Raw genomic sequence first — 24919 nt, 5'->3', positions numbered from 1 at the left:
CACTCACTTTGTATTCAGCTCGTTGCTTCCACAGAAAATACCACCAATCTTTTGGTATATATGTGGTCCTTCTTTATGTCTTTGACATGCTATTGATATATACTTAGTGGTGAGATCAATGGCTTAAAGACTACCAATGGTTTAATCACTTTTCTCAGAAATTTTCAAATTGTTTTATGTGTATTTTGACCAGACCTCACCTCTAGCAATAGTATATTAGTGTGCTTGTTTTTCCAGATTCCATCCAAGTTGTGTAGTTTCATCTATCTTTGACCTTTGCTAATATATGAACTTTATGAGGTACAATCTCAGGGGTTTTAATGAGCTATTTTAAAAATTTCTTTTATATAAAGTTTTATAGTATTTTTAACCATTATTGCTCATTTTCACTTCTTATCTTGTGAACTGTTGGTTAAAAAGAGGAAGTGTTTCTTGATGTTATGTATTTGTATAATATAAACTCTTTGAACATTACTAACTGGCTCCATGAGAAATCCTGTGCATTAATGCATCTTCTCTGAAAGCCCAATATCTTCTCTTCAACTTCACACCACCTCTGGGCTCTGTTCTCTATCATAATTTCAGGCTTCTATCCACATATACTTTACATTGTTCTAGGTGCCTGTGGCTTTTCTTTGAGCAGGCTCTATCTCCTCTTAGGGTAACAGAGCTCAGAACAGAGCATCACAGGCATCTTATCTGCCAAGGGCTTGTCTTCTATAACCAAGGTAATGCTGAGATTCTTAAGGGGAGGGGAGGTGATAGACGGAGAATTTAGGGCTGTTGCTTAGAGCAACAAAAAATGTTGAGTTTGAAGTCTTAATGGAAGTCATTAGTGCCCACCAACCCCAACAACCATTCTCTCCACATCCCAATGTCCTTTAGGGACATGTAGCTAAAAGCTGATGCCCGCTAGTAATCTCTGCCTGAACCCACCTCCACCTGATTAAGCCTGCCATGTCCTATCCTGCATCCATGCTCATTGCTGCCATATCTATTACCTAGGAGCACTGCATTCTACTCTTTCTGATCAAGTTTTCTCAAAAAATACTTCACCAAGATACTATCTTACAGTCCCACACTAACAATCACACTCAGAGGAAATCAATCTTCTGAGTCCATATTGGGAGCAGAGCCATTATGTTGTCTGGTGCAAATTTATAGAAGAGGGCAGTGATGGAGCAGGGGACAGTCTTACCCCCACTAGAAAGAGTGGTGTGAAGGGAGCAGGAAATGCCCCAATAAAAAGTTAGATCATCCCCTGCTCTGGGAATTAGATTAATGTGGTTTAGTACTTAGGAGAGGTGGACAATGTCAATAGACCCAAGAAGGAGGGGCAGTTGTGGAGCATGCTGCTGGAGGAGCAAAGTGATATGGAGCTACTGTAATTGTGTAGGAAAGAAGCAATCTGCTAGAGAGGAGGCACCCACAACCATGGATTGAGCACAACTGTGCCCCCTACACCCCTCCTAGATGAGGCATCCACTGGCACAGGCCCATTTGCCCCAAGCCCATTCATTCTAAGTAAGCCTTTGCTAAGGAGGCATCTCTCCACTCCCAATGAAATCCACAAGGCCTCCACAACCATCCAGGTGGTTTGCTTGCCACCTTTGTTCCAACATGCATTGGGAATAAAGAAAACTACTCTTCTTTGGACAACTTTAAGGCAACTTCATCTCCACCTACAACTGCAAACCTGCAGCCCCAACATGTTTTTTGCCTCCTTTCTATTTGTAGACGCCATATTATTTTGATTGTGAACCAGCTTTTCTGCATGCTTCTTTCTTACCTTAGTTTACCAGCTGTACTTGTCTCTACTTCCTGGAAGTCCTCTGGTCTTTTTATCTGTGAGACCTTTCGAGGTACAGATGGGGAGATCTAGCTCAAGAGAAATTCAAATTACAGAAGGATGTCATTAGCTTTTCCAGGGAGCTTCATTTCAGTCTCTAAACTAGCACCTAATGCCTCCCCCTGGCTCCTAATGCTTGCCCCCCTTTTCCCCTTCCTAGGAGCTCTGCTACATCCTGACACTGGAGTCCCTATTTAACTACCTCTTTCTCCAGTGAAGTAACAGAAGACCTAATGAAGGAGTGCACAGCAGGGCATTAATAGTTGATGATGCCCCCTTACAAAGAATAGTTTAACTTTTAGAAGGTGATATATTCTTATTTGGAAGTGGCAATTGAATTTATGGATGTGGAGGCAGTGCACTTATAGGTACATGATGAAGACTGCTATCTTCTATAGAAGACTGACTTGAGTAGGGAGTATTGTTTAATTGATCATTTCTTCCATGCTGTTCCTTTTCCTATATTTTAAGGTAAAAGTGTGGTCTGGCGCACCTCCATGGCACAATGGATAGAGTGCCAGACCTGGAGTCAGGAAGATTCATCTTCCTGAGTTCACATCCAGTCTCAGACATTTAGTGGCTGTGCAAACCTGGGCAAATCATTTAACCCTGGTTGCCTCAGTTTCCTCATCTGTAAAATGAGCTGGAAAAGGAAATGGCAAACTACTTTCTTTGTCAAGAAAACTCCAAATGAAATATGTTTAACTACTTCTATGTGCAGTAATATAGGCCATTTTAAGAGACAGCAGTAGCTACAGAGAAAGTGTAAATCTTTGTGCCTTTAGTTTTGGAGTTCAGGGAGGATGGAGTGGGGGGGGAGTTATTTCTGCAAAGGCTCTGGATATTGGAGAGGGAAACCAAAAATTCTCTCTTTCCCTACTTAGAGGTGGCAGCTTATGTGTTGTGACAAGGTTCCTGATGGGGCTCCACCTCTATTTCAGGATACTTGTATATTCTAACTTCATTTCGGACAGGAATAGTTCATTTGCTCCATTACAATGGAACATTGCAATGAGAAGTAACCATGATCAAGTGTCACCTTTTGCCAGTGATATGTTCTATCTTTGTAGATGCCATCTCTTTCTGCTCACTCTGTGCCTATAATTCCTAGGTTAAAGGGCAGGTAATCTACCTTGCTTTGAGCAGGATCTGGGCACAATTGTTTCTCACTAATCACTAGTTAATTCTATTTAGCAGCCACAAAAATGTTTCCCATCTGCATTCAATTTTCCTCCTTGCTTCCCTGGATTAGGCTTTCTTAGGAGAACCCAATTAGTTGTGGAATGGAATTTTCTTGGTTGATGTAAAAAATATTTCCCACAAAGACCCCTGAGGAGAATTCTTCCTGAATCTTGAGGAATGAATTATATATACCCAGTTCACACAGTGCAGAGTCCAGTATTGCAAATGCCAGCACAGGCATAGAACAATGATCTTGGTTTCCCAAATACATGATTATTGGAGAAGCAATTTCTTTCACTTAGGTTTTGTGGGAAAGATTCCACAGAGAGTGACTGCTTGAGCCAGAATTTTCATGCAGTATAAATTTGTCTCTGAGTTTTTTCTTCCTGACAAAATCCTTCCTCTGAAACCTAGGACCCACTATGCCAGCTTAAGCAATTCTTTTTTCTCTGAGAAGTATTACCTTTCCTTCTTCCCCCAACACTATGTCCTTTTCTCAGAGCCCCAGTTTTAGCCAGTATTCTGCTGTAAAGGATCTCTTAAATAACTTACACTTCCAGGGCTTGAAAAATAGCCTTCATGTATCAACTCTCTTAGAGTTACTCTCCTTCTTAGTATTGAGCCTTGTTCATTCAAAAGGAATAACTAGGGTAGAGGAAGCTTAAGAAATGAGCAGTATATAGTAAAAGAGAAAGCTCCTTGGACCTGTGAAATTACATGGGTTACTCACCTAGGTACGTAACCCTGACCTCTCTTCAATCAAATTGCTATGCAATTCAGAAGAAGATCTCAGATATCAATGTTGGATTTTTTCTGGAACCTTCATAGTACTTGTTGAATTTCTTTTAAACAGATTTTTGTAAAGGGGAAGTAGCACACCCATTCCACCACAGGTACCAAAAGGAACAATAATGACAAGGCAAATAATTTTTATACTTACTTTTCTAACCAGGCTTATGCCTTAGTGGCAAGTGTAACCATGGCTTATCTTTGCACAAGTCAAAATTGAGCAGTGCTGGTTTAAAAGAGAGGTGTATATGCACTTCTGGCCATGTTTTCTCTAATGCATCTCATATTCGCAGGTAGGCTGAGTAATGGACAGAGCTTTCCTAGGTTCCTGGAACTCTCAAGGGCATTATTCTAATTCTCTTTTATCATCTCTAGAATTTTACTGAATTAAAAATCGTCTTCCAAATTTAAAATGAGAAATATTTTTCACACTTTCTACATAGTGAAGAGGAAGATATGATCATGATTGATAGAAGGTGATTTCAGGACCTGCCTTTGTTGTGACAGAAAGTCTCACTTATCTAGGTAGGGGGACAGGTTTCCCTCCAAATTATATGGTAAGGACAGAGGATATTTGTTTTGTCTGCTTCATCTGCTATAGGTACATAGGGATTAATTGAGTTCACAAACAAAAGAGCCCTCGGGGACCCAAGTTCAAAAGTCACTAATGAATCTCTTATCTAATTAACCTTGGCAAAATGACTTTAAATAGGTATCTCTACTGCCAGTCCCCACAGAGACCTGAAGATGTAATAACAGCATCACATTGTCATGGTGCTCAGCATCCAGGTCAGGTGATTAAGTCTGGCTTGTCATTGTTCCTTCCCATGTAGTCTAAGGAATTCTTGGCTCTGAAGAGAAACTATTGAGGATTCCCTAGGGCAAACTATATTTGGAAGACATCTCAATTAACCCATTTTCTGAGATACATACACACACATGCACACACACACACACACACACACACACACATATATATACACATATATACTCAAGCACACACACACACAAACACACACACACACACACACACACATATATATGTGAAGTTTTCTGATTTTCTGATTTATCACCTCTCTTTCAGAAGCTCAGCAGTACATTTCATCTTAATTATTTTCACTTACATTGATTAGAATTTCAGAGTTTTACAAAGTTGTTTTTTTCTAAAATGTCGTTTTCATTGTGTAAATTGTTCCCCTGCTTCTGTTCATTTCTTTCTGTTTCAGAGGTGTTCCCAGTTTCCTTGGAAACATTCTATTTTAGTATATTTATGGAAAATAATATTTCATTAAATTCATATGCCAAAAATTAATTAGCCACTCCCCAATAGAAAGATATTCTTAATTTCTGAATTTTGGCTATTACAAAAAGGGATGTTATAAACATATTTGTCCCTGTGAGTCCTTTTCCTCTTTTTTGAATCTATTTGAGAATTAGACATAGTAGTGGTACAGCTGGATCAAAGGGCATGCACAATTTAGTAACTTTTACAATATAATTCTATCCTGCTTCACAGGATGCCTAGGAACAATTCACGATTTCACCAGTAGTGCATTCATGTCCTTGTTTTCTCACAGTCCTCAAAGATTCCTCATTTTCTTTCTTTCTTTTATTTTGTTATTTTGGAACCTCTTTGATTCCTTTCATTTGTATTTCTTGAGTTTTCAGGGATTTAGAGCATTTTTTTATATGGTTATCAATAGATTAAATTTTTTTTCCTTTGAAAACTCCCTGTTCATTTTGTTTGACCAGATATGTTGGGAAATGACTCTTACTCATAAATTTGAATCAGTTCCTTTTTGAGACCTTATCCAAGAAACCTATTACAAAGATTTTCTTTCCAGTCCCATGACACTGTCTATTTCCTTCATAATTTTTACTACATTAGGATTGGTGGTAAAAGCTTTAATTTATATAGTAATTTGTCCACTTTATCTTGCTTAATCCTCTCTATTTCTTGTTTAATCAGGAATTCTCCCTATATCCATAGATAGGAAAGGTAAGTTCTACCTTGCGCTACTACTTGGAGTTAGATTATTAATCCATTTTGAGTTTATCTTGGTGTATGGTGTGAGATATTAGTCTAAGCCTAATTTTGTCAGAATGCTGTCTGTTTTTTCCAGCAGTTTTATCAAGTAGTGAATCCTTCAGGAAACCAAAGTAAGAGAGGAAGGAGTCAGAAGTAAGTGATAAGGAGAATAAAGAGATAAAAATGACTGAAAGTACCAAAGATTCTTGGAAGGAGAAATTTGAAAGACTGTGAACAAAAACAGATAAATCAAAAGGAAAAAACAGTACCAAAAGAAGGAAATATGGTCTCTAGATCTAATAAATGTATTTAGGTACCTCAGAATAAATACTAAAAAATACTAAAAATGATTCAACACTCGATGAGATAGAGGGCCCTGTGGAATTTGAGGAGAACATGAGAATTATGAGATCAGAATTTATGTCCTGTATAGCAGAAATAATGAGCAGAGTAGAAAAAGTTGAATTTATAATGGAAAGCCTTACCAAAGAAACAAAATACAGAACAATAGATTGGGAATGCAAATACAAAGAAATGAAGGAAAACCTCAGAGAAGCCAAAATCAAGAACTTCAAAATAAAATATGCTTACTATGCAAGCAAAACATACAAATCTCCAAGACAAGATGCATAGTCACAAATTAATGATCATAGATCTCCCAGAAAAAACATGACAGGACAAAAATCTTTAACACCATAATGAAGGGAATAATAATATGATTGGTCAGTCTTGCTTGTAACTGTTGCCATGACTTACGTGACTCTTGTTTCTTTTATTCTTTTAAAATTTTTTTTTTGCAAGGCAACGAAGGTTAAGTTGTAGAGAACCCAGAGGGCCAGAGGCCTTTTCTGAGGTTCCCCTCCTGGTGTTATGTCCAAACCTTTAGGCAGGAGAAGGAATGGTTGAAGTGTTCCAGGCACTAGGCCAAACCTTTGGGCTAATGAGGCACAGTCAAAATGTTCTGAGTATCAAGGACAAGGGAGTAAGGAAGACAGCATAACAAAATGTTATGAGGAAAAGTTCTCATGGTTCTCAAGGTATAACCAAAAAGCCAGGTGGTTTCACTATCTTGTAACAGTTCCTGGAAATATGCTGTAACTGTCACTTACAACTTGATGGATGGTTTTGGTATTAAAAAATGTTCTCAGGAGTTCATGCTTTGTTTTACTATAAGAGAATTGCTAGGCAGGGAAATAAAGTGGAGCTTCTTGCATTTTAGAAAAAAAGCCTGCCTCCTGTCATTCTCTCACTTTCTGTCCCTTCTCATTCCCCAGATCTGAAGCACTGGCTGCTTCATTAAGTGACTTGCCCAGGGTCACACAGCAAGTAAATGTCAAGTGTCGGAGGCCAGATTTAAACTTAGGCCCTCCTGAATCCAGAGCCAGTGCTTTATCTACTGTGCCACCTAGCTTCCCCCTGACTCTTGTTAATGGACAGTTATTCAAATATATATGACTAAATTTACGTGAAAATATACTTTATTTAAATCCTATGGGTTTTGTTCCAAGAAATAACAAGTTTTAGAAACAAAATCAATAAATTGGAAAATTCTATATGCAATTTTGCATAGGGTTATTAACTTTGCTAGGAGATCTGAAAAATTAATTGATTTAGATTATTTGAATACTAGTCAATAATGTTTCCTGATGTTTTACAGTGTTCGAATATTTGCTATAGGTTATTCTTCTTCGTAAATATCACTAAACTTAGTACTTCTCATTTATTGAATAACTTTTAAATATCCATAATAATGAATAAAGAATATGAAAAATATTCCAAGTATTTTAAGAAGAATAAAGACATCAGCCAGAACCTTGCCAGTTATGTTTTAAATTGTTGCCAAAGTTTCATTTTCCCCTTACCATTCTTTCTTCCCTAGCTTTTCCATTCTGTATCTCTTTTTTCATTACTTCTAGTTACTCATGAAGTTTCTGTGGCCAGGACAATTTTTTCCCCCTATGAGACTTTACCTGTACTTATGTAGTTGCTATTTTACTTGGGGTTTACCCCTTGGGCATCTCTCTAACCAAGTTTTTCCAAGATCAGAATTAAGGTTCTATTTACCTCATGATGCATGTTCCACTGCTTTGCTGAATTATTCATAGTAATAAGTTCTTATGGTGTAATGGTATTACATCACATTCTTATCTACACTTCCCCTTCCCATTTCCTAGCCAGTGAGCCTTTCCTTGATTTCTAGGGTTTTTTTTCTACCATGAAAAGTGCTTCTATGAGTATTTTGATCATTATGACCATTTTTTCTTTGATGTCCTTTGGGTACATGCCAGCACTGGGATTTCTATGCCAAATGGTATGAATATCATAAGTTATTGAGGCATAATTTCAAATTGCTTTTACAGAATGGTTGGACTAATTTGAAACCCTATCCACAGGCCTTTTGGCAGTCCCCCCTAACATTTGCCGTTTCCATTTTTTGTCATCTTTGTTAATTTGTGTAGTGTGAGCTAAAACACCAGAATTCTTTCAATTTCTATCTTTCTTATTATTACTGATTTGTAGCAATCTTCCATTTGGTTGCAAGTAGATTGTACTTCTGTTGAAAATTGCTTTTTAAATGTCTTTTGACCTCTTATCCACTGGGGAATTTTTTTTTTATCTTGTATGTTTGTATTACTTCCTTATTTATTTTGGATATCAGTCCCTTATCAGAGATTTTTGATGCAGACTTCCCTTTTTTTCCTCTCCCCAAGTTTATAACTTCCAAGATTAATTTTTTTGTGCAAAAGCTTTTCAATTTCATGTAATTGAAATTACTGATTTTGTGTTTTATGATTATCTTGATCTCTTATAGTTATTGATATGAATGTTACCTGATCTTGTTCTCCACAAATTTAGTTTTGTTATAACTTTTAATATTAAGATAGTGTATCCATTTTAGCTTATTATGGTAAATATTGTGGTTCCACTGATTTGCTTTTCTTTATCTTTTTATACACAGACACACAGACACACACACCCTCAAATTTTACCACTACAAATTTGTTGGAAAATTCTATTCCCCCTTTATTCTCACTTCGAATTATTTCCTTTGAGATTCTAGACAATCTGTCCATGCAAATGAAGTTTTCTATTATTTTGTCTAGTTCTCTGAAGTATCTATCCCTTTGGTAGGTTTATTTGTACAGTATCAAATATGTAAATTAGCACAGGAATACATCCTTTTTATTAAATTGACATAATCCAACTATGAGCAATGGTTTGAAATAATTATTTATTTATTTGAATGAATGAAAAAAGTATTTATTATGCATATACTATATGCCAAAGAGTATGCTAAGTGCTGGGGACAAAGATAAGAAAGGGAGATAGTCCATGATCTAAAGGAGCTCACATTGGAGAAGATGACCATCATCTGTAAGGATGAACCTAACCCCAGGCCTGGACTGCTGGAAGATGATTTTTTGGAGAATGCAGAGACTAGCCTTGGTTATGGAACTTGGTGTCTTCTTTTCCTCATGAATAAATAGCAATCAGAAGTTTAGCTCTAACTGGAAAACTCTATCCCCTCAGTCAATAATATTTAAAAGAACAGGTAGATATAATGCCACCTCAGTTTCCTTTTACTCTGAGGAGAGCAGAGTGGTCAAGCTTATGGGCCAAACATCCTACTTTCTCTCCTGGCAGGAAATAAAATCTCCCTTAGAGAAGGGTAGGGGAAGAAGAGGCTATAGATACCTCTTGAGCAATACAATGACACCTTCATGCTCCATGTAGGGGACAGCCCTTGTTACATTTGTTTATGAAATGTTTGTATTTGTTGATTGTTAGGTTCAACATAAGAAAAAATAGGCATATACTTAATGAATGAAGAGGGGAACACTATACCATTCCAAGCATAGGTATCAGTGCAAGTTAAAAAGAGAAGAGAAAATGTTAAGTGTATTGGAGGATAGTCCAGTTTTGAGGGGTCATTGTATTTGCAGTGAAATTATATGAGAAAGAGCTGGGAAGATAGGGTGGAAATAGATTGTACAAAGTCTTGAATTCCAAACTAAAGAGGTTATACTTTTCTCAGGTGGCAGTGGTAGCCATTTAAGATTTTTTGAGTGGAAGCATGACAAAATCTACACATAAGAAAGATTATTTTTCAGTGGTAAGAAGGGTAGACTAGAGGGGAGAGAGTGAAGATATGGAATAAATGTGGATTACAACTGATTCCTGGTCAGCTTTGTGATGAAAGGCAGGATCATTTCCTAGTAAGCTTTGTGGAACAAATATGTATTGCGTCTCCTAGCCTCAGAGTTTTCTCTTTTGATCTCCATGCTTACACTAGTCACACAATTTGTTACCATTTATAAGTGCCTACTAATACATTCCTTCAGGAGTTACAGAATATGCCTATAAGATCTCAAAGGCTGGATAGCTGAGTTGTTGCATAGTGTTTTACCAGGGATCTTTGCCCTTCTGGAAGATTTCTGTACTTCCACTGTCATTAATTATATCATCAGCTAATCAATAAAGAAACATTCAGTGAGCAACTATTTTGTGTAAGGCATTATAACCAATGTTGTAGAGGAAAGAATAAGCACATGTTATGGCTTCTTAACCAACAAGAATTTGTTAAGGATCTACTGTGTGCCAGACTCTGTGCTAGACACTGCAGATATAATTACAAAGAAAGAAATAGTTCCTACTTAGAATGAACTTAAATTACTGACCTTCAAGAACTTGCAATCTAGTGTGGAAATAAGCTCATGTTTCAGTGTATGGAAACATTTCCTAATAATAAGGATGGTTAGAAAGTGGAATGGCCTGTCTTTTTAAGTAGTAAGTTCCCCTTACTAGTGGACTTCAATTAGTGACTGACTGACCTTTAGCTATAATTCCTGGGGGTTGGAATAGGGATTTCTTTAGGTCCTCATCAAGTTTATGATTCTTTGATAGACATAAAATAACATTGACCCATTAACTCAATGCTATTTGTCTGGCTTAGCAGGTAATTGAACTTTATGATTAAAAATGGGATAAAAATGAGCACAAATTTCTCTTCTTACAGAAAAAGGATCAAAATTGACCATACTAAAAAGCATGAGGAAGATGGGTTACTTAGAACAGAACCCAGGGACAGTCTACCCAGCATGCCTGGGACATAGAGTTATAGGGCTGCCCACCCAATTTGGCTTCCATCAAGGAATCCTTAAGAGTGTCTCCCCTGAATTCATATTGACTCCTTTAGACAATATGGGGATAGGCAATAAGTTGCCAGGCACTTTCTTCATCATGTGACTCATTGTTGTGCCCTGGGCCTGTTTCTGATGCTATTGTTACATCTTCCAGTCTCTGTGGGCACTAGCCCCAAGGCTGCCTATTGAAAGTCTTTTGCCCAAATTGATTATATTGTAGATTCATTAGTGACTTTTGAACCAACACTCCCAGGGCCCAATTATTTCTGTATTCAGTAGGTCCCCATGCAATATTTATCAGAGAAAATATAATGCCATTTGTTCTTAGTGTATAACTTGGAGGGAAACCTGTCTTCCTGCAAAGACCCCTCAGATCCATTCTTCTGAAATAAAGAGGCAGGTCTTGATATTACTGACCTTTTATAAGGACCCTTCCTTGCCTTTAAACTCCACAGAATCTTATATTTTCAGAGTAAGATGGGACCTTAGAAATAATATAGTGCAATTCCCCCATTTTTCAGATTAGGAAAAAGGGACTTTCAGAGTTTCAGTTTGTGTGCTTAGTGTCACATAACTAGTTAGTAGCTGAGAAACAATTTGAACCAAGGTATTCTGAAATCTAACATTACTGAGAAATTTCACTAACTCTAGTACCTAAAATTGTCTCCTACAGTTACAAGGGGATGGGATCTTTGATCTTATTCTACTGAAGAGTTGAAAAGCTCCTTTTATCATGATTAAGACATGTAAGAATCAAGGAGACAGGGCTCTGACCCTTCTTTCCCTCTGTCCCTGAGGTTGTGGTTATAGAAAGAGAGAGTATGGCATGAAGTTCACATGCCTTTAGAATTAAAGGATTTAGAGCTAGAAGATACTTTAAAGATTAACTATCTTGTCAAACTCTCCACTTATTCTGGATGAAGAAGCTGAGGCCCTTACAAGGAAAAGTGATAGGCCCAAAGTAAAAAAAGATTGTAAACGAGAGAGCCAGGATTCACACTCTGGTCTTTTAACTCAGTTCATTGTTCTCCCCCATTGTACCAAACTTCCTTGATTAACACATTGCTGCTGCTCAAATTAGACCAGGAATCTTTGATCTCAAATTATTCGTTGACAACATGATGCACTGTCAGAAAAGTAAGTATGAGAATTTTTTGATATGCCATTATCTTCCTTTTTAATGAATGAAATTTGCGTGGCTTCCCCCCATCCCTGAATTGGAATAAGGGTGCTAGACCTGGTGGTTTAGCAAATCTCAGACTTAGACAATTACTAAGGATGGGAGGGATTCTACTTCCCTTCAGTGATGTAACTTTTTTTCTGTGTCCTATATGTTTTGAATCTGAATCTTTGAAGGAATAAATTATTTCTTGAACTTTATTCATGGAAGCATTATGTGGCTTCCTTTCTAAGAAAGTTTCCCATCAAAACAGGTTTTGCTGTACTAATTTTGTTTCCTTTTTTGACAGTTTCAAGACTGATATAGAGTAGGGGAATGCCATCGTCACAGTGAAGCTTCATTTTAGTAAGATATTTGGCAAAATCCCTTTTGAGCAGCAGTTTATGGATAAAATGGAGAGATTTGGACTAGATGAAAAGTTTATTTAGATGTATTCAGGACTAGTGGAATGTCCAATACCAAATAATAGTCATTAATGGTTCGATGTTTGCTTGAAGGGAAGTCTCAGAGTGTGTCCCAAGGAATAGTCCTTATTACTATGCTATTACAATATAACATTCATATTATTCATTGTAATGCTGAATTATTATTAGTTAGAGATTATATTATAATAACTATTACATTGTTATTGCAATGATTTGGATATAGACATAGTTGGCATGCTTATCAGATTGGCTAGGAGAGATCATTAAGATCATCTTCCAAAAAGATCTTGCCAGGCTAGAATCCTTATCAAATATAGTGACATGAAACTGAATAGTAACAAATCATTCAAGTCCTACACTTGGATTAAAAAGCAGTGAGATCCACAGACACAAAATGTGGGAGATGACTTTCTTGGGAAAGGATAACCTATGGGTTTTGGTGAATTTGAGGCTTGATAAAAGTTAGAAGTGAGACATTAGCTAAAAATGCTAATGCTTTCCTAATCCGCATAGAAAGGCAAAGTGTCCAATATCAGGTAAATAGGACTCCCAGTATATTCTGAACTGGTAAGACCACATTTATAATGTTTTGTGCAGTTCCGGGTTTCAGCACATCCACAGGGGTGGGACCATGATGATGCGAGGCCTGGAGACCATGCCACATGAGAACTGGTCAAAATGATTGGGCATGCTTAGTCTGGAGGAAAGAAGACTTAAGGGTGATATGATATCTGTCTTCAATTATCTAAAGGATTTGAATGACTGTCATGTGGAAGAGAAACAGCTTCTTGTATAAATTAGCTTGAGGGCAAAAATAGGATTAAAGGATGGAAATTGCCAGGAGACATTTAGCTTTAATATGAGGGAAAAACTTTCAAGTGGATTAAAGGATTCCCAAAGTGGAATGTGTCCTGTCAAGAAGTAATGAGGCAGTTCGGGTCTTTAGGCAGAGAATGGGTGACCACTTCTCAGGGAAGCTAAAAAGGAGAATCTTGCTTAATAGACCGCTTCTGAATTCTTTTCCAGCCTTGAGATTCTATGATTCTTCTTAACTATACTTAACCTAAAGTCTCACTTTTATTTATAATTCCTTTGGGTAGACAAATTTCCTCTCTGAAAAGCCCCTGAAAAAGTTAATGCACTCAATAATGATTAGTCATTCATACTTGAGAATGAATTAGTTTATCAGATTCTTTCTAGCAGACCTCTGGACTAAGATTAGGATACTAAAGGAATAGAGTTTTGATGAGAAGAAAAGGAAAAGATAACTTGTGAATGTGGGTATAGTGACTATTGAAGAAGTACAGACCTTTGGCAAAGTCCTATTCAGAGCATATTTTCTTGAAATCAGGACCATCTTTCCTCCATTCATCTTCTGGGTAGGTGGGGCTCTGACTCCCTGACTAGGGAAGTCAGGGTGGACAACTGTGCCACTGAAAAGGCCAATGGGAATTGGATACAGAAAGGGGGAGTTGGGAGCTTCAGAGGTCTCTTTGTGACTACTTCACAATTTTATCATATTTTGCTTGCTACCAATGAAATAAACAGAGATCCTTGCCTATTGTAGTGTCTATCAATGTTGCTTTATATAAACTGAACACATGGCGGGAGCTACTTAACCATCTTATTGATAAGAGAAGAGTCTTATTTCTCTAGATTCTGGAGAAATGCTTCTCAGATCTCTGGGTGGAGAATATTTTAAGGTAATAAATAAAAACTATTTCTCTCACTAACTAATTGCAGTCTCCTGGAAAAGACTTTTTTCATTCAGTTATGAGGAAAATCAGGAGTCCTGGAAACACTTTGAAGATGAAAAGCATTTGAGTAGCTGCCAATTAGTGGTTTTCAAGGAGCAACTTTCTACCAAACGGTTCCCCCTAAATATGTAATAGAACAACAAGAATAATTAATTTAGCTTTGTGGCCCCAATAAGAGCCAATTTCATTTAAAGCTTAATTTTACACTAGTCTAAAGGGTGTTATTTGAAATGTGAGGTATGACTTATAGCTCAGTCTTATCTCAGGAGTCTAAAAATTCCCCATTACCAACAATTCCCCTATTACAGTAGAAACCCTCCCTTTAACCATTACCATTAACCGTTGAGACATAAATGTGAATTTATTTATAAGAACTAAGCCACTAAGATAGCTGAAAGTTCCTCCTCCCCTAGGAAAATGACAAAAATAGTTAGTTGGGTTTTGAAAAAAGAGATTGTGATGGGCTGGAGAAGGAAATGAAAAACCACTGCAGTATCTTTGCCAAGAAAACCCTAAATAGGGTCACAAAGAGCTGGACATGACTGAAACAATTGAATAACAACAAATGGGACATTCAATTCAAAATGTTCAATAGGCAATTGCTGATGGAGAACTGAAGCTCAGTAGATGGAATAGAGCTGAATATGTAGATCTGGGCATTATCAGGATAGAGATGATAATTAAATCCATAGGCGTGTATGAGGTCACAACAACATTCTTGTTAACAGCATGTTCTATTAAAAAAGGACATGTCACATTGTTAGATACAGTAACAGGAATAGATACAGCCATAGGGATCCATCCCAAGATACCAGCCAAACCATTAAGTCCTAAGGAAAATAACCTTACATAGGCCAGAACGAATCGTAGAGCAGATGAAGAGGATGACAAAGATTGGGCTAAGGAAGTATTTGCCAATTGTATGCCAAGCAATAAGAATTCTGTCAGAAAATTATCTCTCATAATAATGCCTACTTTCTAAAGCACTTTAAAGTTTGTATAACACTATTCTCATTGCAACCCTGTGAGGAAGGTACTGCATGTGTTAAAATACTCATTTTGCAGAGGAAAGAACTGAAGCCTCAAGAGTTGAGTAATTTGTCCAAGATCACTCAACTACCAATGACCAGAGGCAGGATTGGAACCCAGGTCTCTGGAATCCAAGTCTAACACTCTATCCAATATAAACTCCTTAGCAAATGCTGCATTCAAATACCAAATTTAAGATTGTGTTTGTATCAAACATGTATATGTATTCACTATGTGTTATGTGCATGCCTTTTTTTGGGTGAAAGTTTCTTCCTTTGAATTACTCCAAACTGTTCCTAACTCTGTGTTTCTCTTAGATAAATTTATTGTCTTCCCAATCATTATTTATGCATTCTGTGAATATATTTCAAACCCCATCCATTCCATGGCCAAATTAGTCTGGGAAATGTCAGATTAAGATTAAAGAGATGGGGAAGGTGATCAGGCAGGAGAGCGTCTTGGGAATGCCTAGAGGGAGGAGATCTGCTCAGAGACATCCTGGTACAAGGAAGGGAGAATTCTAATCCTAGAAGTCAGTGAGGATAAAACCCAGGCTCCCCAGCCCTTAAAACTTTAGCAGCATCTGTCAGCTTCTCCAGAAAAGCAGGTGGTCCTTTAGGGCAGGGATTCTTTTTTTTTTTTTTGGTGAAGCAATTGGGGTTAAGTGACTTGCCCAGGGTCACACAGCTAGTAAGTGTTAAGTGTCTGAGGCCAAATTTGAACTCAGGTCCTCCTGACTTCAGGGCTGGTGCTCTATCCACTGCTCCACCTAGCTGCCCCTAGGGCAGGGATTCTTAACTTGGGATTTCAGCAGGGCTCTTGAACTAGTTTGTAAAGTATTTTGCTACTTGAATAAAATTAGTTTTCTTTGCATTCCTATGTACTTTTGTGTGTGTATTTACAAAGATGATTCTGAGAGGAAATTCATCACTTTCTCAGAACTGCTAAAGGGCTAAATGATACAAAAGGGTTAAGAATCCCTTATTTAGGGTAAGGATGATTATTTCTAGCTCTGTAACACCTCTGAAAGTGTCAAAAGATCTCTAAACCTCAATTCTGAGTTGGCACTGTAGTCTAGTTTGATTTGTTCTATGAACTGCCAACACAGACGTGCCTCCTTCACACCATTAAATAGATGATATCCTATAAAGGAGCTTTGTTCATAAAGGATTTCTTCATCTAGATTTCACTTTACAATTATTTTTAGTAAAGGCATGAATTTACAAATAACTGGGTATATGATCTTAAAGATTTATCTTAAAGATTCATGCCTATGTGGATATATTTAAATGTACATTACATATTTATATACAGCATATTAGATTATAATAGAGTTTTCAACAATCTCAGTGAAGTTTTAAGGTTCAATAGGTTGCAATTTTAGTTTCAAACCTTTAGCTTTAATGGATTAGATTAGTTTTAAGGGCTTAAAACTGCAATAAGATTTTTGAACAATCTATATATTTATAGACATACACTTATGTATGAATATATACATGCATCTATACAAACACATGTGTATATTGAAGTTTTATGTGTTGGTGTATTATACATATGTGGACCTGTGTATGCACACACATGCATATACCCAGATACACATACATATATGTATACACGCATGTAAATACATATATGTGTGTACACACATATATGTGTGTAAAAGACAAGCCTGCACAAAAATCTTTTGGAAAAAGATTGAGGACCAATACTGTCTTAGGATTCTTTCTTTTCAAGTATAGGAAAAAAGAACATACAGGGGATGTGGCTTGTGGGGCTTTTCCTGCCAACTTTAGTTTGCTAACTTGTTTTGTAAACTTATTCCTTAGATCTAATATATCTCTTTTTATTTACGTGCAGATCAGAAAGAAGTCAGAAGTCAGGGATGAGAAACCATTCTGGGATAACATTATTCATCCTGCGAGGACTGACAGATGACCCTCATCTTCAGGTTCTTCTTTTTATCTTTCTGTTTATCACCTACCTTTTGAGTATAATTGGAAACCTAACCATCATCACTCTCACCTTAGTGGATCCCCGTCTTAAAACTCCCATGTATTTTTTTCTCCGTAATTTCTCCTTCTTAGAAGTCTCATTCACAACTGTCTGTATCCCCAGATTCCTCTACAGTATGTCAACTGGGGACAATACCGTGACTTATAATGCTTGTGCCACCCAGTTATTTTTTGTCATTCTCCTTGGGGCGTCAGAGTTTTTTCTTCTCACTGCCATGTCCTATGACCGGTATGTGGCCATTTGCAAACCATTGCATTATACAACTATCATGAATAATAGAGTCTGTATTCAGCTTGTTGTTTGCTGCTGGTTGGCTGGGTTGATGCTGGTCCTCCCACCACTTAGCATGGGTTTTGAGCTGGAATTCTGTGACTCCAATGTCATTGATCATTTTGGCTGTGATGCATCTCCCATCCTACAGATCACATGCTCAGACACACAATTACTAGAACGAATTGTTTTGATCTTTGCTGTATTGACACTCATGATCACCTTAGTGTGTGTGATTCTGTCATACACATATATTGTCAGAACAATCTTGAGGTTCCCCTCTGCCCAGCAAAGGAAAAAGGCCTTTTCCACTTGTTCCTCCCATATGATTGTCGTCTCTATCACCTATGGCAGCTGCATCTTCATCTATATCAAACCATCTGCAAAGGAAGGGGTGGCTATAAATAAGGTGGTTTCAGTGCTCACAACCTCAGTTGCCCCAGTGATGAACCCTTTCATTTATACCTTGAGGAACAAACAAGTGGTTGAAGCCTTTAAGGACTCTCTCAAAAAGATTGCCCTTCTCTCTAAGAAGTAAGACGGCACAAATCAAAAGATCCACTTGAATAAAATGAATGATGCCTAACCTATGGAATCTACTTCATTTTATCTGGGAGGCCAACAATATCAAACATCTTTCTCTTGCCCCTATAGTTCTCTTCCCTGCACCTCAACTGGTCAAAGTACTTCTTTCTCATTTTTTTCATGCCAACTGTGACTTTTATCATTAGTTAACTTGAGAATGAATTCCCAGGAAATAAATACAGGCATAAAACCCCATAACTTTACTTCCATAAACTGTTTGTTTCAACATCTCACTATTTTTCTTGGGTTGAAAATTTCAAATGAGCAGAAATTAATCCTCATTATGTTTAAGATAACGCTATTTTTGGGTATCAATCTTGACCTATTGGTGGATGATGGTGATCTATGAGGCATTTCTAAATATGTCTCTCATCAATTACCCTGTTCAATAGAACCCAATGTTTTCTCTCTCCCACCCTTTTAAAATAAAGATATAGTAATAAATAGACTAAGTTTAAAACTTTTATCTCACTACATTTAAGAAAATTCAGCCAAAACCTTTTGTTTAAAAGCTTAGAAATTATTCAGGCAGGAATATGCATTTACAGAATTGCATTCTTGTTTTTAGAAGGTTTTTAAAAATGGGATTGAGAACAGAGGAGTTGATGGAAGACTCCAACTTAAGAGCCTCCTGCTTTAAATATGTGATCTTATTATCTCATGACCTGAAGCTAGAGCAAGGAATGGACAGCCTACATGCCTCACTGATAACCAAGAAATGCCAAGAGGATCAGAGGAAGGTGCCAAGTATATTGTGTGTATACCATGTGGAATATTCATTGGAAGATAAGAACCAAAGTTACCCAAGACAACAATATATGGATGGTGATCTGCAGCATTAGTATGTGTGTGTGTTGGGGGGGGGGAGGAGTGGTTTAACCATTCTCAGTGAATCAAGATAGTAATTTAATCTTAGAATTAAATTAACACTTTAACTGATTAAATATTTTTGTGAGCTATTATCCAATATATGAGTTTTTGTCAGCTACAACTTTGATCAACACATAATTTATAGTTCCTTTCAAGTTAGACATAAATGTCTGGAACAGAACAGATTCATGGTAAGATTCCTGAGACTTTCCAGGAGCACTTTCCCTTCAGGTATATGACAATTCATTGATCACTACTCTTTGCATCCAACTACTAAATTCATCGAACTCTCCATCTAGTTCACATTACTCCATCTTATCTACAGAGGTATTATGAGACTTTGTCAAATATATTACTAAAATCCAAGTACAGTGTATTTATAGCTATTGTATGATTTAGCATTCTGACTACTTTATGCAATGGAAGGTTGATTAGAGAGACTCCTGATCTTGGGAATCTTCTTGGTTTAGCACCTGAAGGGCATAGGCTATAGACCTTTGTCAGAAAGGGGCAACTTCCATGTAGGTGAATATGAGTTCTGAGTCAGTGAAGAGAGACATATGCTTTGCTGAAATGACTCGACAACTCTTAATGAGTCCTTATAATTAGAGGTGGTGGTGCTGGTCCTGGTGGTGTTAGTTGTATTGAAGATGACTGGCAAAAGAGACATATGGGAGATGGGCTTTTGTAGAAGGCTATCCCTTTTGTGCAGTCAACTATAAGAAGAGTTGTGGCAACACCCTCTTTCTTCTGATTGCTTTGCTTTTGGAACTATTAACCAATGCTTTCTCTCTTAGACTTCCTGCTAGTAAGAATGGGATTTCTCTTCTTTTCCTTCCCCAGCCCTTCTCAAGTGGCACGTGTCAGTGGCAACATGTGTTTGCCTAGGCTAGTTTGAATCCATGACTACATCCTGCTTTCTCAGGGCACCAATAATTGAGAATAGGATGATTTGAAGCTGAAAAGTAACTTAATGAGTAATGGGTATGGAAAATCCAACATAAAGAAGATTTAATAATGATATACTTTGGAGGCAGTTAGGTGGTGCAGTGGATAGAGTACTGGCCCTGGAGTCAGGAGTACCTGAGTTCAAGTCTGGCCTCAGACACTTAACACTTACTAGCTGTGTGACCCTGGGCAAGTCACTTAACCCCAACTGCCTCACTAAAAAAAATAATACAATAATAATAATAATAATAATGATATACTTCTCAGAGAATTTGACCTTTGCCACTATCCTCTAGTAGCAAAATTATAAAGAGATTTGGATTTTGAGAATTTCTTGGACAGTGAAGGTGTGGGTTGAAAGTGAAATATCTGTTTTGTGGTACCACAAAGTTATATTTACCTTCTCTGGGAAATATGTAAAATAAAATTAGGTTTTTCCTATATTTTATATGCTTTGGGGTAATTGTTATTGTGTGTTTATGAGGTTTTGCAGCATAAACATAAGTATGTTCAGTTATGGAGTTTATAGAAGCAGTCCTATACCTGATTCTCATATGTTCATGAAAGATCTTTTCTTAACTCCTTAAAAAGTAAAATTAACTCCTTCAAAAGTGAAATATATGACTCCATAAACCCATGATAAACTGAAACAACAACAAATGGAAGGGGGCTTTCCTGTGCATGCCCAGATCATCCAACATAGTAGCAGCCTGCTTTTCTGAGTTCTCCCTACAGGAATGGGAGTCGACTCCTTTGACTGGCCTAATATCCTAATAGTATGCATCTTTAAAACTGGCCAGACTGGGACAGTTTCTCCAATTCCTATTCATTTTTTCCTTTATAATCCATGGGACAGTTCACCTACAGCATGGGTGCTGTGAGTTAAATTGGGAAGGAGAATATCCTCCCACCCCTTCAGGTTCCTGAAGGAAATGACTCTGGGAAGAGGTTGACATGAGAGAAGCTTGCAATCTCTATTATGTCCCCATGCTAAGCTTGCTACACTAGAGACTTTGGGAAACTTCTCCTTGGGTGAGATCTACATCTGTCTGTCTATTTCTCTCTTCCCTCTCCAAACACCCTCCCCACCTTCCCCAATTTTGGTTGAGCTGAGTTGCTTGGCTTCCAGTGAGGGAGTTTGTTTACTGTCTCCTGTCTAGGATATATTCTCTTATGTATACTTTATGTGATTTCTGTTTTGCTATAAACTTAGATAAATGGGTTTCTTTTCTATTTAATATGTGTGTTTATTGTGGGAGTGGTATTTGTTGGGAAAGAGGTCCACCTTGGACATAGAGCTGGTGTCCTTTCCCAATTAATAAACAACAATGAGTTTAACTTGAACTCCCAAACTATATCTCCTCAACTAATAGTATTTAAGGTGGAAAACATCTGTCTATATATATAATATCTTCTTTCTCTGAAGGACAGCAGAGGGGTCAAACATGTGGCTCAAACATCCTACTTCCTCTCCTGGCAGGAAATAAAGTCTCCCTTGAAGAAAGGTAGGGGAAGAAGAGGCTAGAGATGTTTATTCTGTCTACTTTTTGAGCAACACAATGACACCTCCATGCTATTGCCCTTGGTTATTTGTTTATTGATTGTTTGTATCAAAAAAACCCCACCACAACAACAGGCACATACTTAACAACTGAAGAGGGGTAGAAGTATATCATTACATTCCAAGAATAGTTAACAATGTGAGTTAAGTATAGGAGAGAAAACATAAAATGTTTTGGAGGATAGGAAACAGTGTTTGGGGTAAAATTTTATGATAAAGAGCTGGAAAGATAGAGTGAAAACAGATTGTGTAGAGCCTTGAATGCCAAACTAAGGAGTCTATACAGTCCTCAGGTGGCAATGGGAACCATTGATGATTTTCTGAGTGGAAAAATGGCATGACAAGATCTATATGTAAAAAAATACATTTTGCCATAGTAACAAGGATAGATTAGAGGAGAGAGTGAAAGCATGAAATAAATGTGGATTGGAACTGATTGCTGGTCAGCTTTGTGATGAGAGACAAGATAATTTCCTATTAAATTTTGTTACACAAATATGTATTTTCAGCTGCCTCGCCTCAGAATTTTCTCTTTTGGTCTCCATGCCCTGTGACCATTTTGTTACTATTAATAAGCACCTACTAATGCATTCATTCAGGGGTAATGGTATCTGCTTGTAAGATCTCAAAGCTTGGATAGCTGAGCCTTGGATAGCATTTCACCAGGGATCATTGACCTTCTATAGATTTTCTGTACTTCCACTATCATGAATATCTTCTTCATTCAGTCAATAAAGACATATTTATCGAGCAACTACTTTATGTAATTCATTATAACTAATGTTGTAGAAGACATAAAAGGCACATGATATGGCTCCTTAACCAACACGAATTTGTTAAGCACCTACTAGGTGCCAGACTCTGTGCTAGTCACTTCAGTTATAAACAAAAAGAAATAAACAATACACACACTTCTCATAATAAACTTAAATTCCTGACCTCAGGGAAGTTGCAAACTAGTGTAGAGACAAGTTTAGGTCTCAGTGTAAAGAAAATTTAGAGAACTGTTGGAAAATGGAATGGCCTGTCTATACAGGTGGTGAGTTCCCCACCATCAGAGGTCTTCAGTTAGTGACTGGCAGACCTTTAGTCATAGATGTTATAGAAGGGATTCCTGGGGGTTGGAACAGGGATTTCTGAGGTCCTTACCAAGTTTGTGATTCTTTGATAGGCAAAAAAATAACATTGAATCGATTGACTCTACACTTGATTAGTAGGTGGCTGAACTTTATGATGGGAAATGGGATAGAAATGAGCACAAAAGTCTCTTCCTTTTTTCTTTTAATAAACATTTTTATTTAAGTTTGAGTTCCAATTTCTATCTCTTATTCTCTTTCCCCCTCCCTGAGGTGGTAAGCAATCAGATACATAGATGTGCAAATTATGTAAAACATTACCATATTAATCATTTTGTATAAGATTCAAATAAAAGAAAGAAAGAAAGAAAGAAAGTGAAAAAATGATATGCTAGTGTCAAGTGTCTGAGGCTGGATTGAACTCAGGTACTCCTGTATCCAGGGTCAGTGCTTTATCCATTGCACCACCAAGCTGCCCCCTCATGATCCCTTCTTGCAAGAAAAATTTTTATACAACCCTGGATATATAGGCATATAAAATAGGTATACAAATAAAACATTTACTGCTAAATTTTTTGCAACCCTCACATTCAATTATGTGACACCATATGGGGTTGTGACCCACAGTTTAAGAAACTTTGGCCTATTATTATTCATGAAGTCTTATTCCTGTTTACTTTTTTATGCTTCTCCAGGGTTTTGTATTTGAAAGTTAAATTTTCTATTCAATTCAGGTCTTTTCAACACAAATGCCTGAAAGTCCCCTTTTAAAAAAAAATAAAACTATTTTATTGTTTTCCAGTTACATGGAAAGATAGCTTTCAGCATTTGTTTACACAAGATTTCCAATTTCCAATTTTTCTCCCTCCCTCCACTCCCTCCGCCCCTCCCCCAGACAGCAGGCAATCTGATATAGGTTTTATATATATATATATATATATATATACACACACACGCATATGCATATATATATATACACACACATATACATATATATATACACATATACATACATATATATACACATATACATACATATATATACACACACGCACACGCACGCACACACACACACATACATATACATAACAAGTTTAAACACATTTCTGCATCAGTCATGCTATAAGAGAAGAATCAGAGCAATAAGGAAAAACCTCAAAATAGAAACACAACAGCACCAAAAACGAAAGAAATAGGATGGTTCAATAAGCATCCATATTCCAAAGTTCTTTTTTTTTTTTCTGGATTTGGAGAGCCTTTTCTATCATGAGTCCCCTGGAACTTTCTTGTACCATTGTATTGGTGAGAAGAATCCAGTTCATCAGAGTTGATCAACACACAATGTTGATGATACTGTGTATAATGTTCTGCTCATCTCACTCATCATCAGTTCATGCAAGTCCTTCCAGATTTCCCTGAATTCCTCCTGCTCATTGTTTCTCTCAGCACAATAGAATTCCATTACATTCATATACCACAACTTGTTTATCCATTCCCCAACTGATGGGCAACCCCTCAATTTCCAATTCCTTGCCACCAGAAAAAGGGCAGCTATAAATGTTTTTATACATGTGGGTCCTTTTCCCTTTTCTATGATCTCTTTGGGAAAAAGACCCAAAAGTGGTATTGCTGGGTCAAAATGTATGCACAGCTTTATAGCCCTTTGGGCATAATTCTAAATTGCTCTCCAGAATGGTTGGATCAGTTCACAGCTCCACCAACAATGCATTAGTGTTCCAATTTTTCCAGAGCTTCTCCAACATTGATTATTTTCCTTTTTTGTCATATTATCCAATCTGACAGGTGTCAGGTGGTATCTCAGAGTTGTTTTAATTTGCATTTCTCTAACCAATAGTGATTTAGAGCATTTTTTCATATGGGAACAGATAGCTTTGGTTTTTTCATCAGAAAACTGCCTGTTCATATCCTTTGACATTTCTCAATTGGGGAATGACTTGGATTCTTATAAGTTTGATTTAGTTCCCTATATATTTTAGAAATGAGGCATTTATCAGAAGTACTGGCCATAAAAATCGGTTCCCAGCTTTCTCCATCCCGTCTAATTTTGGATGCATTGCTTCTGTTTGTACAAAACCTTTTTAATTTAATGTAATCAGAATCATTCATTTTGCATTTCATAATATTCTCTCTCTCTTGTTTGGTCATAAACTGTTTTCCTTTCCAAAGATCTGATAGGTAGACTATTCCTTTC

General features: G+C 37.1%; 1 protein-coding gene across 1 annotated transcript; it reads left to right on the top strand.

Moving 5' to 3' along the window:
• The first annotated feature begins 17260 nt into the window (after nt 1–17260).
• LOC122728519 (olfactory receptor 6C2-like) lies at nt 17261–18205 on the top strand. Its single transcript, XM_043967193.1, has one exon. The coding sequence runs from the start codon at nt 17267–17269 to the stop codon at nt 18203–18205; it is 939 nt and encodes a 312-aa protein (XP_043823128.1). The 5' UTR covers nt 17261–17266.
• Nucleotides 18206–24919: the final 6714 nt, after the last annotated feature.

The sequence above is a fragment of the Dromiciops gliroides genome, chromosome 5 (assembly GCF_019393635.1).
Source record: "Dromiciops gliroides isolate mDroGli1 chromosome 5, mDroGli1.pri, whole genome shotgun sequence".
Taxonomy (NCBI): Eukaryota; Metazoa; Chordata; class Mammalia; order Microbiotheria; family Microbiotheriidae; genus Dromiciops; species Dromiciops gliroides.
The sequence above is the reverse complement of the archived record's forward strand: the minus strand, read 5'-3'. Positions and strand labels throughout refer to the sequence as shown.

What these genes read in the sequence shown, in the direction of transcription:
- LOC122728519 (XM_043967193.1), top strand. Translation starts at nt 17,267, where the DNA reads ATGAGAAACCATTCTGGGATAACATTATTCATCCTGCGAGGACTGACA.